Source organism: Anguilla anguilla, chromosome 4 (genome assembly GCF_013347855.1).
Source record: "Anguilla anguilla isolate fAngAng1 chromosome 4, fAngAng1.pri, whole genome shotgun sequence".
Classification (NCBI taxonomy): domain Eukaryota; kingdom Metazoa; phylum Chordata; class Actinopteri; order Anguilliformes; family Anguillidae; genus Anguilla; species Anguilla anguilla.
Genome location: NC_049204.1, coordinates 64,251,783 through 64,271,553, shown reverse-complemented (window position 1 = coordinate 64,271,553; position 19,771 = coordinate 64,251,783). Strand labels below are relative to the sequence as shown.

At 43.7% G+C, this 19,771-nt stretch overlaps 1 protein-coding gene across 1 annotated transcript; it reads right to left on the bottom strand.

The window, feature by feature from the left end:
* Nucleotides 1–213: 213 nt before the first annotated feature.
* LOC118226145 lies at nucleotides 214–17,624 on the bottom strand. Its single transcript, XM_035415513.1, has 14 exons — nucleotides 17,365–17,624; nucleotides 13,814–13,939; nucleotides 11,881–12,036; nucleotides 11,611–11,752; nucleotides 11,287–11,456; nucleotides 10,224–10,358; nucleotides 9,909–10,094; nucleotides 9,215–9,768; nucleotides 7,751–7,893; nucleotides 6,841–7,062; nucleotides 6,136–6,372; nucleotides 5,424–5,560; nucleotides 4,853–5,206; nucleotides 214–4,030 (listed from the first exon to the last, which is right to left on the bottom strand). Exons 1-14 carry the CDS (start codon nucleotides 17,416–17,418, stop codon nucleotides 239–241), a joined length of 6,408 nt encoding a protein of 2,135 aa, XP_035271404.1. The 5' UTR covers nucleotides 17,419–17,624; the 3' UTR covers nucleotides 214–238.
* Nucleotides 17,625–19,771: the final 2,147 nt, after the last annotated feature.

Below are 19,771 nucleotides of genomic sequence, written 5' to 3'. Positions count from 1 at the left end.
ACCTCCACAAAGTGAACTCCTCCTACCCCAACCAGTTGTCTGCCTGCTTTGCCCCAGGTGCTGCCCAAGCCTCACTTCTGTAACAATTAACTGACCGGAAGTAATCACTTCACAGGAAGCTCTGTGATCCAGCCTGTTTGTTTTCCTGTAAATGCAGCCAGATTAGCCCATGGGTACCTCTGTGATAGGAACTGACTCCACTCTTTTTCTTTGCTCTGAGATTGTGCCCTTAAAATACTCATTGCTGTGCGCACTTCGCTTTGGGACTTTTGAGACTCTTCTGACGTTTGGATTTGCCTCCAGAAGATTTTCCCAAATCTCCCAATGGTTGATCACCAGGTGCTTGACTCTCCTCCACCTCTTTGACCTGTGGTCCTAGTGTTTCACCAGCTTTTGAAATCTCCTGGGTTTGCTCTGATGGATCCTCCTCTACTGCCTGGAAAGAACCAACATCACTTTCCACATTTTTAACATTCTGGGAATCAGGCTCTGGAGACCCTTCTAATATTTTCCCAGCACTGACTGAACCTTCATCTGACTCTCCATGGGCAGTAAATTCTGCTCCCTGGGCTGGTTCACTCCCTTCAAGTGTTTCATCCAACTCAACTTCAGTCTTGGCTGCATCAATATTCTGTGATTCAGACCCTGAAATGTCTTCCTTGAGTACTTGCTCAGCAGTGGCTTGGCTTGGCTCAGTTTCTACGTTCAGTTGACCACTGAGTTGCTCCGTCTGCAACACTGCATCATTGCTTGAGGCAGACATTTCTTCATCTATCAGACTTAACTGAGTTGACTCTTCCACCTGGGTCTCTTCTGAACCATCTCTGGTTTCCTCAAGTATCTCCTCTTTGTTCTGAGACTCAGATACCTCACCCTCCTCTAATGTCACATTGCTCACCTCTGAACTATTCTCCTCTATTATCTCTGTGTCTGTAGCATCTACTCTCTCAGCGTTTTGTGACTCAGACCTCAGTTCAACCTCTTCTTCTTGGTCAGGAATAACCTCAGTCTCTGTGAGATCATTGTTTTTTGATCCAGCTAATTCTCCCTCCTCCTGTGTGCGTTCCCCCATGACTGTCTCCACCTCCACTCCATCCTTATTCAGGGATCCAGACAATTCTCCTACCTCTAACATTTCTTCATCTACCCCTGCAGTTTCCTCCTCCTGAACCTGAACTGAATTAGCTTCCATTTCCACAACATCCTCATTCAGAGATTCAGAAACTTCTTTCTCCTCTGAATTTATAGTTAATTCAGATGTGTCTTCTTCCTCAACATGACTAGACTCAACCACATTCTCTGCTACCTCCTCATCTGGAGATCTAGATAAGTCTTCTTCTACCATTTCCTCAACTACCTCGGACATGCCTTCTTCCTCAACCTGGACAGAACTAACTTCCATTTCCACAACATCTTCATTCAGAGATTCAGAAACTTCTTTCTCCTCTGAATTTATAGTTAATTCAGATGTGTCTTCTTCCTCAACATGACTAGACTCAACCACATTCTCTGCTACCTCCTCATCTGGAGATCTAGATAAGTCTTCTTCTACCATTTCCTCAACTACCTCAGACATACCTTCTTCCTCAACCTGGACAGAACTAACTTCCATTTCCACAACATCTTCATTCAGAGATTCAGAAACTTCATTCTCCACTAACTTTCCTTGAATTAAGTCAGAAGTACTTTCTTCTTCAGCTGTGTGTGTCTGAACTACCGTCGCTGCCATCTCATCATCTGCAGATCCAGATGTTTCTTTTTCTAATGTTTCCTCAGCTACTCCTGATGTATCATCCTCCTCAACCTGGTCAGAACTTATATCACTTTCCATACTTTCCTCATTCAGAGATTCAACATTTTTTTCCTCCTCAATCTTTCCTTCATTTAAATCAGATTCATCTTCTTCAGATAGATGTGTCTGAACCACTTCCTCTGCTATCCTCTCATTTTGAGACCCATTCAATTGTTCTAATTCCCCATCAGTTGCCACTGACGTGTCCTCCTCCTGAGCCTGGATAGAACTAGCTTCCATTTCCACAACTTCCTCATCAATTTCTTCTAACCTTTTTTCTGATAATCCAGGTGTGTTTTCCTCCTCAACTTGGTGGAATTCAATTGATCCCTTTGCTATCTCCTCAACTGGAGATGCAGATGATTCTTCTAAAGTTCCCTCAACTGCCTCTGAGATATCATCCTTATCTGCAGACCCAGGTGAGTCATCTTGTACTATTTCCACAACTACCTCTGATACATCGTCCTCCTGAACCTCAGCAGAACTCCTTTTGGTTTCCATAATTTCCTCATTCAGAGATTCTTCTAACTTTCCTTCAGTTAATCCAGATGGTTTTTCTTCCTCAGCTGGTTGAGACTCAACCACCTTCTCTGCTATCTCCTCATCCTCCAAAGTCTCCCCAGTAACCTCAGCTATGTCTTCCTCTTGGGCTTGGACAGAACTAGCTTCCATTTCCAAAATTTCCTCATTTACAGATTGAAAAACTTTTATTTCCTCTAACTTACCTTGAGTCAATTCAGATGTGTCTTCTTCCTGGGCTTTATACAATGATGTTTCATCCTCCTCAAAAACGTCTGCCACCCTCTCCTCTTGCAAAGATCCAGGAAATTCTTCTGGAGTAACTTTATGCAACACTAAACTTTCCAGCGTTAACTCCAGCTCATCATCCCCAAACACCTGGTTTGAAGCAATAGGCCTTTCCATGAACAATTCATCCACTTGTTCACTATCATCCTCCAATAGTTGGTTTCTAATTAGTGCAGCCTGCCTTGGATCCCTATTCTGTAATGAAAATAATCTTCTCTTTTCTTCAGCTGTCTTAGAAATATCCTCATGCATCCCCTGTTCACTGCCCCCCTGTCTCTGGGCAAGAGGTATCTGTTGTTCAGATGGATCAAACAGCATTGCATTCTCGTGGCTTTTTAAGGTACCCTCCTGCACTCTGAACACACCATTTTGTACAACAGGATCTGGCTCCACTTGGGCACTTCTCACCTGCCTCTCAAAATCGAACGCGTTCTCTGGGCTAGTCATCTGCACAGACCCTGGAGACAACCCAGCTGGACCTCCCACTAATATCTGCTGAGGGCTGACTGGGCTCCCCAGAACCTGGCCTCCAGCTCCTCCTCTTTCCACCAGCAGGATTTTCTGGGACCCAGAGATGGTGCCCCTCTGTAGGGTACCTTGTTGGATCCACGACTGACCCCCCTGCAGCACCTGCCCTGCACCCACCTGACCCTCCACCAGCACCACCCCTTGGTTGTGCCCGGCTACCTGCCCCGCGCCCACCTGCCTCTCCACCAACACAATGTTCTCGCCCCTGTTCAAGGTGCCCTGCTGCATCCCGATCACCCCGCCGTGCATGGCGGCACCCCCGATCACCCCGCCGTGCATGGCGGCACCCCCGATTACCGTCCGCTCCTGCAACACCACGTTCTCGGCCATTGGAGCGTTGCTCATCACGTACATGCCCTGCACCTGGGGCTCCATCACGTACTGCACGGGCTGCAGCATGGGCGCGGCCGCATAATAAACAGGCTGCTGAATGAGGTACGTTGGACTTGGTACGATTACATTCTCATAGGTTTTCACTTGGGGCAGGGTAGAGAAATGACTTCTGGCGGAACGTTGAACGGGGCTGGACGGGATCGAGCTTGACAAGCTGTGGGTTCTCTGAGGCAGCACTCCCTCGCTTGAGAAATTGGTGTGGACCGTCTCTCTGCGCTCGACTCTGGGCTCGACTCTGCGCTCCACTCTGGGCTCGACTCTGCGCTCCACTCTGGGCTCGACTCTGGGCTCTGGAAAATCGAATGCAAATTCGGATTCGATAACTGGAGGTCTGCAGATAGTAGCCAGGGTTTTGAATTTTGGGTCCAGGTCGTTGAGGAACTCCAGGTCATCGTCCATGTCCAGGAGACTACAGCAGCCCACTGACCCAGCAGGAGACCCATTTCCCTCCTCCTTATAGACCAGCAAGCTCTCCCTCTGGTGAAAGCCTTCGGTGGCACAGTTTGCTTTCTACAATAACGATAAAGAATCACAATGCATTATCAGTATTATGCATTATATCAGTATCAGTATTTTATGTAAATAACACAGCATAACATTACCCAATGGGTCAACTGCAGTGTGCTTAGCTGGAGTTTAAATCTCAGGTTTAATCACCTACACCACAGAAATGCATTTCAACTGGAACAGCTAATCCACATTCCATAGCTTTGCATTGCTGCTCCAGTTATGCACTTCTGCAGCCCAGGGGTTTATATATAGAGGTTTAAACTCCAGGTAAGGACAAAGCAATTGACCTAGTGTGTTTTATCTGAATTAAACATTCCTGAATTAAACAGTTATTGTTTGCTAAAGCAGCACGTAAAAGTGTGTAATTTTCATTCATTTTTCATTTGTGTTCCTTCTGAATAACAAATAGCTATTAAAAGTAATCGAAATTTAAAATACCGTAGATGTGTTTTTAAAGGTTTATTCAATATCTGATATGCTGTACTTCATTTGGATTTGCATGTGTGTGAAGTATTCAGTCTCCCTGGATGTGGGGATCCTCAAAGTGAGGGGAATTACAGGGGATTCCATTCAATGAACAATGTCTTTTTGACTACACCAAGAAGCTTGACGCCAGAAACATACTGGATATTTGGGGGTATCAGACACAGTTATGTGGAGTCCACTCGGTTCTGCAATGGCACAGTGAAAGCTCTCGTTGATTCCGTTTCAGCCTTTTGCCCCAGTACGGCTTTATGAGACGGCCATTTTAAGGGGAAGCCGGGGCCCCAGAAAGCTTCGGAAAAAGCGGCAACAGCAACGGCAACATTTTCGTCCGCTCACCTGCGAGTAGTAGTCGTCCAGGAACTCCTCGGGCAGGGACATGTCGGGGTAGGGGCCCTCGTCGTACTCGTCGAAAGCAGCGTACGCGGGCGCTCTCTCGTACTCCTCCCTCTGCGCCCCGACTTCCGCCGCCGCCCCCCTCTGCTGGAAGCCGCCGACGCGTCTCTGCAGGCTCCCGTAGGAGTCCGCGTCCAGCGCCTGCGCCAGGTCCAGCAGCCCGTCTTCGTTGCCGAAGCCCAGCCCGTCCGCCAGGCTCAGCTGCGTTCTGGCGGCGGACGTTTTGGCGAGGTTCTGCGCCACTATCGGTGCCTCGTGATTCGCTATCGGAAAAGGCGCGCTCAGAAGAGGGACCTCCTGTGGGGGACGGGGGGACGGGGACGAAATTAAACACACAATTTAAAAATAAAAAATGAGACTTATTCATGAGTTAATCCCGAACCCATTTCAGAAAAAGAGGCTGTTTTAGGGTCTTCGGGCGTAAGTGCCCACATGAGATCACTATGTCATAAAATGCACATCCACATCGACTCGGAGTTATCCCAAAATGCATCGTGGCACGCCACTTCCTTACCTTGTCCTCCCCTTTTCCCTCCGTGTGGTACGGAATCAGATATTCCTTCGCATCCATGGGCAGATCGGCAAAGCCACCCGGGATTAGTCCCGACGCGGCCTTTCCGAAGGAGCAGAACGTCAGCAGAATCGGCACCGCTGTTGGGACAGGGATGGAATGGGGGGGGGGGGGAGGGGGGTGTCGGGTTGGAAGGGGGGGGGGGGGTGGGAGTGAACTTCTGCTCTGTTCATTTCCTAGCATAGACATTACATTACATTACATTCATTTGGCAGACGCTTTTATCCAAAGCGACGTACAAGAAGTGCATTTTCATGATCGTAGACAACTGATCATAACATAACGTATTCTTCTAATTCATATGAATGACAAATTGGGTTGGATCGAAATTGGATCGAATGTTTTATCGCCAGCTTTTTGCATTGGTCTGAAGTGACACGCACAGTTTTTTTTAAATTTTTTTTTTTTTTTTTACAAAGAGTGTAAAAAAAAAAAGAAGAAAATACTAAAAAGGAGTATCTATTTTCTCCGCAGTTCTGAATGCATTAATCATTTGGCCAGCTGCATCCCATGAGTATACTGTACTTAAACATTTATTTCACGCCAAGAGAGGCGGCTTCCTGTTCTTAAAGCTTAAAGCAGTTTCTTCTCTCCTGTTCTCAAAGACCTGTGGCAGCCATTTTTACCAGGGCTGCGTCGTTTGGTTCTTACTCACCGAGCAGTGCCACAAAGCCTAGGGCGAGTATTCCTATACCCAGCCCTGCAAGCTTAGGGGTGACTTCTGCTGACAGTTTTTGGGGGCCGCAGATTCCCCCCTCCATACAGGTGCACACATCCAGCCGAACAACCTGTTTGTCGGGGCAGGCCACGCCTTGCTTGTCCTTAATCTCAAGTGTGATTTCAAAGGAGCCTGGCCATAAGATCTCCTGGGATGTCAGCAGTGCCGTTGTGTCTTCAAGAACAAAAAAAAAAAAAGACTTTCATTCAAGGAAAAATAGTTTCATACCATACATATACGCAAAAGTGCAGGGCGAAAATGCAGTCGTGTGATCAACAGGCACTTAGCATTAGCTATCTCTGTAAGCCTGACTTGTGTTCTGCATGTTGCACTGACTTCTCTTGTTCTTAGTCATGCATTTTTTTCAAGGCTGTGAGCAGGACCATCATTAAATAGTTAATCAGAAATAAGTCGTTTTTGCGATATAAACCTCCTCACGTTAGTCCCCCCCCCCCCCCCTTTTAAGGTATTGTTCTTGTGTCGCCCAGTGCCAGTGTGCCAGTTGGTTATGTCGTGAATGCATGATTGACTGAATACATGAACAAACAAACAAACAAATTAAAATAAAAAATAAAAATCCTGTTTTTTTTTTTTGCCACCGTGACCGTGTCTAAGCATTCGAAGAAAGAGCCGCTTCTTTACCGTTCACTTTCTCAACGTCCCACTTTCCCGTGGTCTCCTCGGGCACTATCAGGAACTCGAAGGGCGCTGCGTTGTGATGGGCGTCCTCGTCCAGCGCCGTGGCGTACACCGACTTCTGATCCGTGCACAGGGACTCGTACGTGCTGACGAGCCGGGGACAGTGGTCGTTGGAGTCCTGCACGTTCAGAGCAATGGTTCCCGTGGCGGTTTTAGGGGGTATATCTGGAGAGCAAATTTTTATATTCATTCATTAGTTAACATTAGTTATCGCTGCCTCGTCCGCTTACGCTTTACATAAGACACGTTTATTACAACTGGATATTTTTACCAAAGCAATTCAGGTTAAGTAGCTTGGCCACAAGACTCCAACAGTTCTGAAGCTTTATTATTAAAATTGTCTTTGGAGGAAACTGTACCTTAAAAGAGTGGCTGACACAGAAAACCATCGCTAAGTAATTATTTATAAAATCCCACTTTGACGTGGATATGGTTGTTTCTCAATCTGAAGTTCACCCCAGACGTAAGTGAATCGCCTGCTGGTTATGAGGAGGTACTGCACGTTCGAGGGCTCACACAAATCCCCAAAGTGGGCTGTGTGTTCACTTTAACAAAAACATTTAATTTATAGTTTTAGGCACAATAAGTGCAAGTAATGTCGAAATTCAACCTCATTTAAAGGAAAATGGCTGTTATTGACCACATTCACAAAAACAGGTAATGGTAAAAAATTGTTCAAAATGAAGTTAATTTGAGGTTTATCACTGGCGCGTAAGACTGAAAATATACAAACATTTATCTATAAAATTAATAAAATATACCATTGTTAATTCTAATGAAATGCTAATGACTGGATAAATTTGTTTTCAACCCTTTACATTGATTATATGCCACTAGGGTTTTTTAAACTTGCCTTGTGTCAAACAGAGAATTTTTGCGTAGTATACTCCATCAACCAGGTGCTGAGACTCCCGATCCGGCCTTTTGATTAGTTTTATTTCTGCAGTCTTTTCATCAATTGATAACCAGTTGTCAGGATCGTATCCCTTTGCATACCTACAGTAGAAATGACAGGAGTGATCATGTTGGTTATGTACTCACAAACACACACACACACATGCACACACACAAACAAAATGTTACAAAATAAATGTATAAATAGAAATAATGCACGTGACCTGGAAAAACATAATTGTTAAAATGAAACTGCAGCTTAACATATCACATGCAATTCACCTAGTTTTTTAACAGGAATCTTAGTTGAGATTCTTTAATTTATTGTTTTCTGTTTGCAAGAGTCAGATTTCTCTGAACTGCTGGTTACGTTTCTTAGATATTATGTTATTGTGGTGCTCAATGTGTAGTTGAAGAAGTGAATTTAAAAAGATTTATTCTTGTTATATTTGATAGTTTGTAATCTTGATGTACCAATTTACTACTGGAACCTGAGCAAGAAAGATTGCATGTTTGGTATGTAAAAATATGATTCCCGCTACCAGGGCATGTGCTAACTCAACACATTGACACAAACACATATTTTGGCAAAATTATAATAGATCATAGAGTTAGACATCCAAAACTCCATAGATCCAAACTACTTGTGATTCATTTTGGATGAGTGCTTTAAAAGATATTGCGTCATACTTATGCACCACCCATGTTTTTCGATAAAATAAAAACTACCCAATAAGCAAGTAAAAAATGAAAGAATATCAGTTTTATTATCAAAATTTCTTTAGATTCTTTAGATTTAGATATATATATATATTTTCTTTTTTGTTTTGTATTAAGCAAAATGATGACCCCAACCATTCATAATCGCCAGGTCATTTGTTTGCGTTATTTAGTGAAAGAGGAGTTCTAGTTTGAGAAATGGATCAAAGACAGACAGAGATGGTCTGTGTGTAACTTAACGTGTCTTAATTGCAATGTTGAATTTTTTATTTATTTTTTTAGTTTCATTACCTTATCGCATAATAGAGAATGGAACTCACTGACCGTTGCTATACACTCTCAGTTGCTATGTACCATAGTGCCTATAATCCTGGAACAGGTTTTTATTACAGCCCTTGATTCATGGTGGATAGTTAGCTTAGCTTGACACGTTACATTACATTACATTACAGGCATTTAGCAGACGCTCTTATCCAGAGCGACTTACACAACTTTTTACATAGCATTTTACATTGTATCCATTTATACAGCTGGATATATACTGAAGCAATTTCGGTTAAGTACCTTGCTCAAGGGTACAACGGCAGTGTCCTATCCGGGAATCGAACCTGCAACCTTTCGGTTACAAGCCCAGTTCCTTACCCACTGTGCTATACACCGTTAGCCGTTAGCCGCTGTATTTTCCTTTTTTTCCCCCACCAACCTGACGTTCTCGGCGAGCGCTCCTGTGTCTCCGTCGAGCGCCGGGTACGTCGCGATCACGCTGGGGATCACGATGTCCTCCGGGTCCTCCGAGACGGGAACCGGCATCTCCGAGGGGCTGAAGGTCGGGCCGTCCGGCAGGTCGTTGACCTTGATTTTAATGGGGTAGCTTTTACCTTTCGGCTTTTTTTTGGGCTTTTTGGGTTTTCCCTTGCCTTTGCCGGGTCCCACTCCTGGTCCCACTCCTGCTCCGGCACCGACTCCAGCCCCCACCCCTGCCCCCGCCCTGGCCGCGGGCCCTGCCCCCGCCCCCGCCCCCGCCCCCACCCCGGCTCCTGCGCCGCCCGCCCCGGCTCCAGCGCCACCCGCACCTTCGAGATCCAAGTCGAGATCGAGATCGAGGTCGGCATCGACGTCAGCGTCAAGGTCAAGGTCAAGGTCAAGGCCAAGGTCAAGGCCAAGGCCAATGTCGGGTGCTGCCCCGGCGACGAGCGGTGCCACGTTTTCCACAGACACGTCCAGGTCAAGGTCTTGCATCTGCTCGTAATCTAATGGCTGCAGGGGAGACAGCATAAAGTGGTGGAGTCAAAAAGTAGTGAAAACTTTGGTGCATTAAAGACCGTACACATTAGAAACATCCCCCGCCCCCCACCTCTTCAAAAAAAAAAAAGGAAGGCTAACTTGAGGCAATTTACCTTCACCAGCTTTAGGACGCCTTCGTTAGTGTCAGGGTCTGTCTCGATTGTGAAATGGCCTTCATCATTACCCTTCGTGATCTTAAACTTTGCCAGCCAGTTGTCGGTATTTTTCACATCGTCGTCCAGTGCTTTGATTCTCATCACCTCTATGCCAGCAGCGTTCTCGTCTATGTTGGCGGAATACTGGGGGGAATTTGAGGAAAACGGAACAGAATCAAATCGACGCAACACAAACACGTGCAAACGCATCCCACTGTGGCGTTGAAACATACGGATAAAAAGTGGGGCAGCGAAGAGGTTAAATTACCTTACCTGTTCTTTCTCTAGCCTCGGCGGGTTGTCGTTGATGTCTAAGACCTTAATCTCAACTGTTCCTGTTGCAACGTTGCCACCTGGTGCACCGTCCAAATCTGTTGCCGTTACTAGCAGAGTGTAGAAGTCAAAGACCTGTAAAGATGAAACAGTGTGACGCACGGAGGTACCTGTGTGCATGTAGGAGGCTGCGTTTCTTAATGTTGCAGTGCTGTTGCACACAGTTGTGAATTTTGGGTTACAGGCACTTAGCTGACGCTCTTATCCTGAGCGACTTACAGAATTGTCTGTTGACAAGTTGCTCTCCAAAATAACACAATGCATGCCAGAAATGTTGCTTTTCAGTTCATTGCTAGACATTATATATATGCTTTGAAAATCTATTTTGTATGTTATTATCTTTTCCAAAAACTATGGTCTCAATTCGATCAGACCTTTCCCTAGCACTGACTTTTACACAGTGTGATAAGCTTAGCAACTAAAATTAACATGAAAAACTCATTAACACTTGCGTTGAATTACAAATTAAAGGGCAAAAGTGGATTGAATCCAGGCTCGTGTGTGCCTGCATGAGTGTGTGTGCGTGCGTGCGTGCGTGCATGTGTGTGTGCGTGTGTGGACATGTACTACTATCTTTGTGAGAACCAAATGTCCTCACAAGGATAGAAAGATGAGGAAAACTACGGGAAGTGAGGAGATTTTGCTGGTCCTCACAATTTCAAGAGGCTGTCTTAGGGTTAAGACTTAGGGTTAGGGTTAGAATTAGAATTAGGTTAAGGTTAGGGTTAGGGTTAGGAATGTAGTGGTTAGGGTTAGAGGTAACGGAATGAATGTAGTCAATGGAAATCAGTCAAAAGTCCTCAAGTATAGCAATACATAGCATATGTGTGCATGTGTGTGTGTGTGTATGGCGCTTATAAATGATTTGTGGTTGCATGCACTGGTTATCAGTAACATTTTAGTTTATATATATATATGCTGTAAGAGATTTAAAAATGATTTTGACTGCATCATATGTTGACAGCATCATATACTGAAGTCAGATCATAATGTACTGACATACTTCTCGGTCAAGATTGGGTTCTTTGACAAAAATCTTCCCAGAATTCTTCTCAACGTAGAACTTCATTCCGTCATCCTCTGGATCCTGATGAATGATGTTGAATGCGATCTTTGCGTTGATTGTCCCTTCTTCGTCACCGTCTGTTGCAGATACTTCCGTGACGTAGGTACCTTAAACAACAATAACATAACATAAAATTACATTTCTCCAGCCGCTATCATATAAATACTAACCAACCCAAAGAGACTGTTACAGTCTAAGACTGACCTTTTAAGACACAATGCAAATATAACATTTTTTAAAAAGGTTTTTAAAAAAACTTGCCTTCAGTACTCGATTCATTCACACTTCCAGTAAATTTCTTAGGAAATTGAGGGGGGTTATCATTTTGATCAATGACTCGAATGCGCAGGTCGATGTCTGTTTCTGCTAGCGTGCCATTCTTGTGTCTGGCAATGCCGGTCAACTGAAAAGGGAAGTGAACATTTTAATCAACGTGGCAAATGCGTAAAGATGACAATATAAAATTAAGAAGTGTAGCCTAGCTTTAATGAAATTCTTAAAAAAAGAGAGATCATTTTCATTTACACTTACATTGTACATTGCACACTTTTCCCTATCCAAAATATCAGTTACTTTCACCAGTCCAGTCGTCGAGTTGACGACGAACAAGTTAAACGGCGGGCTGTCAGCTCCGGCCCCCGTCAGAGAGTATATCACGGCGTCTAGGTCGTCTTTGTCAGATCGAATCTGCAGAACGTATTAAGACGGGGTCAGTTTCAGCCGCGGATGAATGAATGAATGGATAATATAAACACACACAAAATGGCAGCGTAAATATATATCGTTATAAGATCACTGTATCATTTAGGCTACTGCCATTTTATTTTCAGTGTCTCTCTTGTGCAGTTTTTGGGGCTCTCAGAGATCTCCCTTTTCACCAACATTTCAGTACCCTGGCCACCAACTTAACAGCCTTGTCTCTAATTACTTTGAATAAACTCTCCCCGCCATCGTTCCTTTAAATCTGGATTATTATTATTTTTGACAAAACACGTTCGACAGACTTTATTAAAAGAGATGTTTTGATTTTCAATTGGTTACATGTCTTAAGTAGCCTACTTACAAGCTACAATAATTTTTTTTTAAATTACACCAGTCACTGTTCAACCAGTCCGGAAGTCGCTTGTATCTAGCATCAAGTTTGCATTTGCGGAGCGTTTGAGGACTACCGCCCGCAAGCAATCGAAAAACAGAGAAATATTTCAGCTTCACGCTATGGCAGCTGTTTCGCGGCAAGCCGTTTCTTGTCGAATCGCATTAGTCAAGACGCGGAGATGGTGCTGTGGAAGATTTCAGACACCGTTGCATTCACACGGAAGCACCCGTTGGGCAAAACCAACATGCATCAGACAGAAGAGGCCTTAAATGTGACGAAAACACAAAAGGGTTAAAAAACAAAACAAAAAACAGATCCTTTCTGAAGTGATGACACCTTCCAGAGCTCAGAACACAAGCGGTTTAACAGACACAGGCCAGCGATGATGATGATGATGAAGATAACATTAAGAAAAAAATAATAAATCCGAACGCCTACATTTCTTCTATCCTTTCTTCCAAGATTACACACGCAACAATTTTCAATGTCTTACTTGTCTGGATTCAGTAAAAAAAAAAAAAAAAAGAAGCAAGAGTTGCTTTTTTTTCTTCATTTACAGTTTGCCAAGTTAAATAAGAGGATCCCTGGCATTTAATTACAGGCTAAAGCTCTATGGACAAAGGCTGATTGAATCAAGACTACTTTCCACACACTTTCAACATTTAAACTTCTGATGAGAAAATGATCTTTTATTCTCTTTACATCAGAAGTGAGCTAAATAAATTAAGCACGGATATTTCGATCCTATATTCAAATTTATATTAAAAAAATAAATCAAAAAGCCTAATCAAAAGAACAAAAGGAATGCCAGTTGGAAAAAAAAAAAAAGCCTACTGGGTCTTTCATGGTAAATTGATCAAAACGTGCTCACATCTCTGACTCATTTCAGTCCAGACATCCTCACTTTGAAAAAATGCCAGCGGCAGCCACGGGATAAAGGTGACTGGCTGAGAGCCAACGCTGAAAATCACGTCCGGGGTACAAGATGTTCCAGAAAGCTCTATTTTTGTTTTGTAACCAACCCCTTACAGTACCGCAGTGAAGACTACAGAAGAGGATTAGGGTCACGTGAAATTTTCTTCAGAATTCTGAGATTAAAGTCAGAATTCTGAGACTAAAGTCAGAATTCTGAGAATAAAATCAGAATTCTGAGAATAAAATCAGAATTCTGAGTTCTGACTTTAATCTCAGAATTCTGACTTTATTCTCAGAATTCTGACTTTAATCTCAGAATTCTGACTTTAAAGTCAGAACTAAAAAAAAAATTGCACGTGGCCCTAATCCTCTTCCGTAGAAGACAGAAGGATTAGCCTGTTCTAAAAATGTGCGGTTCAGTACAATGATGCACTGAATTTCAATCACTCTTACTTTAGCAATGAATTCTCTTTTCGTGTAGTCCACGTTCTCTTGCAACTTTGTAGGCGGAAGAATCCATTCTCTTTTTCGTCGTCTAGGTTTCGTACGTCTTCTGGCTTCAACCTCAGCTTCAAAAACCTTAATATTAGGGGGAAAAAAAAGTTAATTTAATGCTGTAATTAGTACACATTCTACAAGAAGGCTCTCATGGTGGCAATAAACCCAATTGCAAATTCGAGGCAGTACTTTTTCACTGATATTTTGATACCGCCTACCAGCTCCCCCATCAATGAAAGAACTGAGTAATTTCTCTTTGTTTTCTATATTTGTTTAACCCTTTGAAGCAAGCTTGGAAATCGTTGGGTCTCGTTTGCCCATTTCCCCCCCCCGAATATTCACATTCTTGCAATCTTTAAATGTCTCTTGAAATGTCATTTCAGTCCCATTTTAAAGCCAAATTAAAGTCCCAATTACAGAAATCAATACATAGCTACCATGAACAAAACAAAAATCCAGGTTCTATCTGTCTTTTGGCCAGAAGCACATTTCTGTCCTCCTTTATTACATTATAAGAACTCTGCCTCCAGAAGGTAAGGTGCCCTGGAGTAAAATTAAGGAAAGGTGACACCAGTTGTACCAAGCGTATTTATCTTGCAAACTAGACACTGCATATGACATCCGAGAATTTCCGTGTCAAGTGGAACTTTACATGTTGTTAAACTGACTCACTTTTCTCCGGCCCCACCGTGGTCAACGCGTCACAGTCCTCCTATGATTTTGTATGACCAGGAAGTTTTGTGACCTCACTTCCTGTTTTTTTTTTTTTGAAGGGGTTCAGGCCTGGTACTAAATTTCCTGTTTTTCTATATCCTCCTGAGACCTGGTAAAATGTTTCAGTGTTTACATTTTTTTTACAAGCGGATGAAAAAAACAAAACAAAAAAATAGCAGTGATAAATATTTCTAAAGATATATATTTTTTATTTTACTTTAATTGACTGTCCCTTGTGGTGCAGGTTTCAGAGCGCAGCACATAGTAGAACATATGGTGCTTGAGATCAGAGACTCATGTCCCCTACAGAGGACAAAAAAAAAAAAAACGAATTGTGGGGTCTCAGGAATTCTCTCATGAGGGGAATTCTGAGAGGCCCTGGTTGTGTTCCAGGTTAGGGACATTACAGCCTCCCTCTGTCTGCACTCTTCTGTGCTATGCTATGCCATGCACCGCCTCCGCCCATCCCTGTCATCACGGTTAACAGCCAAAGTTTTGCAATGGATGGGCACCGTGATCCGCAGTCAAATCCAGCGTGCACCGGTGCCAACTGTGGCGGGCAGCCCTCGTACGGGCACAAAGAATTGTTGTTAGCATCTCAAAGATATGGGAGAGTTTAATTTAGCTGGGACTACGGAGTCTAACTGGGACTAAGCATTAAAATCTGATTTGTTTTGGAGTTTCCTTGTTCCCTAAATTGCTCCCCCCCACCCTCCCTCCCTCCACCCAGCTACAGTTCATTTTCCCTACTCCTGATTCCATGAAGAACTTTATTTTTCCAGTCCACACAGGTAGAAAATGTTCCCAACCTCCAAACAATTCCCAAACAAGATTCTGCCTTTCTGATCCTCAGGCTTTTGGGGTTTTTGATGAATCTATTCTTAAACCATAAAGACAAAATATAATAATTAAACTGGTAGGGCTTTATTACAGGATGGCATTTAAGTTTTTCAAAACTTAAATGCCATCCTGTATAATTTTGCAAAGCCCTGACCGGAACTTAATTTTCTGAACGAATGAAAGATTGAAACTGAAGGTAACAAAATAGAGACACACATAGAGTATGTGTGTATATAATACTGTAAGTCATACAGCAATTTTACCAAACATTATTATAAGTCAATTCTACATCAAACGTTTATTTTGTACCCTTAAGAGTGCAAAATGTGTTTTAAAGATTTGAAATGATGGCGGAGTTTGATTGGTGGCAGTGTTTTGTTGAGGAAAAATGGCCTCTGTATATGAAAGCTTGATGTAATACTTCTCAAACTTGGTTGTGGGGACCCCTGTGTACGCTGGTTGTTTCAAACACAACTGCAATCCCAGAAGTTTAATATGCTGTTCATTTTTCTTAATTGGACAAATCTAACTGTTTCAGGGATTATTTCTCCTCCTAAATCCCATTATTTCAGAAACAGCTGTGCATGGCTAGAACAATAGGTGTTCGATATTCACATTGTGCTTATTGTGCTATACTGCAAATGGCTACACAAAGAGGTGGCATTTATTTAAACTTATCAAATTAAAGACAGAGGTGAACCACTAAGCTCCGAACTGGTGTGGACACCAGACCACTGAAAATAACCACTTCTGTTGGACAGTGAAGAATTCAAAGACAATGCAAATGATTTCGAGCCAAAACCTGAATTGTACTAAGAGGTTAAAAAAAAAAAAAAAAAATGAAACTTGTGTTCAGCAAAATTAATTAAGCAAGAGATTGGCTGCAGAAAAAAAACAAAAACAAAACACAAACGACATACACGGGGGACCCTCAGGATTCCGAGATTGAGAAGCTCAATTTTAACGGCTGTTTGACGGATTCCGTGCAGACGAGCGTGAAAGTACACGCCACAATTAATCTTCGCCGTGGGCTCCGTTTTGCACCGCTGGGTCAGAATTTTTTTTATGGAGCCACACCCTAGCGGGCTACACATTGACTGTCAGTAAGCAAACATTGAAACTGCTTGAAATACCCCCAAAAACTGAGCTGCTGAGCTCGCTACGTGTACCAGCGTGTGCGTGTTCACGTGCGCGTGTGTGTGTGTGTTCTGCTTCATTATGTAACTACCTATGGGAACTACAATGATTAAGGTATAAAGTAACAATTACATTTTCTCCAAGCTACGGGTCACATGGATTATATTTATATATTAATTTATTTTGGAACATTTTGTTTATAGATACATGTGTGTGTTCTGTTCTCAATTTTAGGCAAAGACAAGCTTTTCACACAGTCACAGTGTGGGTTGTTTGGTTGGTTGTACGTGTGAGAGAATGTGTGTGTTTGTGCACGTGCATGTGTGTGCATGTATTTCTGTGTGTGTGTGTGTGTGTGTGAATGTTTGAGTGGGATTCTGCTTTATAATGTACATGGTATACCTACAGAAACTACAATAAAAAAGGTGTTATGCTTAAGCAAGTGTGAGTCAAGGGGAGTCAGGCCATCAACAAATTGCAATGCATTGTCTTCACCTCTGATTTGCAATTCAAATTTCATGAGTCATGAGAAGTGTACGACTTGTGCCACTACTGACTTGTGACAAACAACTCAACGGTCCTCATTCAGAGCATCAGACAGTTAAACTCCCGAAAACCCACAAATACTTAACTACATAACGTCCAACTGGCTTAAAATAAATGAATATATAAATAAATAAATACATCACACAGGTTATTCACTGAGTCTCGGTGTCTGCAGAGGTACTGCAAAAAACAGCGTCTTGTGCGCCCGGCATGTTATTATCTCTTAAGGGCGCTGTGAATAACTCCACGCGGACGCGGCAGGTACTCACCAGCAACGCCAGAAGCAAGAGGAGGCTAACGGCGGCGAACGAAGCCCGAGCCATGGCGAGCTCACCGGCGGCGGCAGTGTCCTTCCTCAGTCCCGCCGATCGGCGCTCTCTCTCTGTCTCTCTCAAAAACGTGCGAATAGGGAATTAAATAACGTTAAAAAAAACAGCAACCTTGTAGGTGAGCCCTAAGCTCGCTTGCTGTAGGAGGTGCTTCGAGTACCTTTTTTTTTTGTTGTTTTTAACGGAACACACCCACATCTGCAAGGCATGCATGAAGACCCCCCGCCCCCAACACCTCACCCCCCCTTTTTCCCTTCTCCTTTCTTTCCCTCTCTGTCTTTTCAAAAATATTTCTCAAAAAGTCAATTACTTGCTTGACAGTCGCTGCACTGCCACACCTATGACAGCCTGAGAAAACAAATAGCCAGCATTAGGGGGAGGGTGGTTTCCAAATTTTGGGTGGGACAAAGGCCCTGAGCAATGTACTGGGATCTCTTCGATGCACCTGTCTGTCTATATTTTGGTAAAATGAAAACGAGAATAGCGATGTTTAAAATGCATGACGGCAGAGGCCAGACCTGAATGCCACTCTACAGTTATATATTATCATGACAAAACAAGATTATCGTATTTTTAAATAGTAAAAAAAACCCTGTTGAAACAATACCTTTAAATCCTGAAGGGATGGTGGGAAAATGAGTCCGGTTCTGACAGCGTGTGACTACGTGAGATGATCTACATTGAAGGTTATTTGATTATGTAAAATTACGGCCCGGTGAACAACTGTGCGCGGGTGTCACGTGGAATCGTCTTCAGCTTCAATTCGCAAAAAAAATGCAAATGCGTGGATGCGTTTAAAATGCAAAAAAAAAAAAAAAAAAAAGCTTAAATAAGTCTGTGACACACGCTGGGTCCCGTGGGGCCAGCAGCAGTCTCATCCTGCCCCCAACTCATGCGAAAAAAAAAATCCTGGTGACCCGGCTACCGTCCAGTCCGCCAGGCTCCGGGCCGTGTGTAAGTATTACCAGGCCGTGTGTCAGTATTACCAGGCCGTGTGTAAGTATTACCAGGCCGTGTGTCAGTATTACCAGGCCGTGTGTAAGTACTACCAGGCCGTGTGTCAGTATTACCAGGCCGTGTGTAAGTATTACCAGGCCGTGTGTCAGTATTACCAGGCCGTGTGTCAGTATTACCAGGCCGTGTGTAAGCATTACCAGGCCGTGTGTAAGCATTACCAGGCCGTGTGTAAGTATTACCAGGCCGTGTGTAAGTATTACCGGGCCGTGTGTAAGTATTACCAGGCCGTGTGTAAGCATTACCAGGCCGTGTGTAAGCATTACCAGGCCGTGTGTAAGCATTACCAGGCCGTGTGTAAGTATTACCAGGCCGTGTGTAAGTATTACCAGGCCGTGTGTCAGTATTACCAGGCCGTGTGTAAGTATTACAGATTTGTCTAAAATGCCCGACTACTGTACAATATCTCATTTCCTCCCCGGTATTGACATTTATTTTTGGTTTCTGAAAAAGCCTGACAGCAAAGCCATCACTAACTCCAGCCTGTGCTAGGCGATTATAATTATTATAATTTTAATAATTATAATTATATTACCAGGGTCAGGGGCACAGTTTAACGTTGTTCAGCCTTGTCTCGTTCATCGCCTTATATTCCCACCGGGTTTTATTCCTGGTGTCGAACTCCCTCCCAGCCAATCAGCAGCAACCTACTGTTCAGGGCACCAATCGAACCGAACGAATCGTTCGGGTCGCAGTCATCCGTAGACGTCGCCGTTGCTCTAACTGGGGCTGGCTCTCCTGGAGAGAGAGCGCGGTGTGGTTCGGAGCGTGGAGGACGGCCACCGGGCTCACAAACGGGTGCTTCGGAAGAGCGAATGTATTTAAGCGGCAGGTGGGAAACGGAGCCGTGGCAACAAAAAAAAGAAATAAAGAAATTTCAGCCGACAAATCCGGATGGGAGAAACGGACGATGTTTTCCAGGGCGATGCCGTCTTTCCACCTCGTCCAGCCCTTCGGTGCGGCGGCGACCGAGGAGAGTCCTGTGCCGCTGCGTGCCTCTTGCACTGAGTGATCCTTGAATTCCAGGGTCGAAGGTCATGGGGGGGGGGGGGGGGGGGCAGGGTTACTTGGCCAATTCCTTGGGGTTCGAGATGCCTCGCACCCATTCATAATTTGCAGTGCACTTGAAACTCACAAGGTGATTAAGATTTTCCAGGGGTGAGACCCCACACACCCAAAGGCAATGCATCCGTAAATAAAAACAAAAATGGAAAAAAACATTTCCTGCCTTTTTTAATGTCAAGCCATGGTGTTTAGACAGATTTATTGATGCAGTGGCTGGCCAGAACCCATTCCTAACTTACTAACATTCCTGCTCTAGACAGGCTTAGAC

Excerpts from the sequence above, each read along its gene's own strand:
- LOC118226145 (XM_035415513.1), bottom strand. The coding sequence starts at position 17,418 with ATGGCTCGGGCTTCGTTCGCCGCCGTTAGCCTCCTCTTGCTTCTGGCG. Across the intron at positions 11,457-11,610 it reads GAATGAATCGAGTACTGAAG|GTACCTACGTCACGGAAGTA; the intron begins GCAAGTTTTTTT and ends TTGTTGTTTAAG. Across the intron at positions 5,561-6,135 it reads AGGCTTTGTGGCACTGCTCG|CGGTGCCGATTCTGCTGACG; the intron begins GTGAGTAAGAAC and ends CTGTCCCAACAG.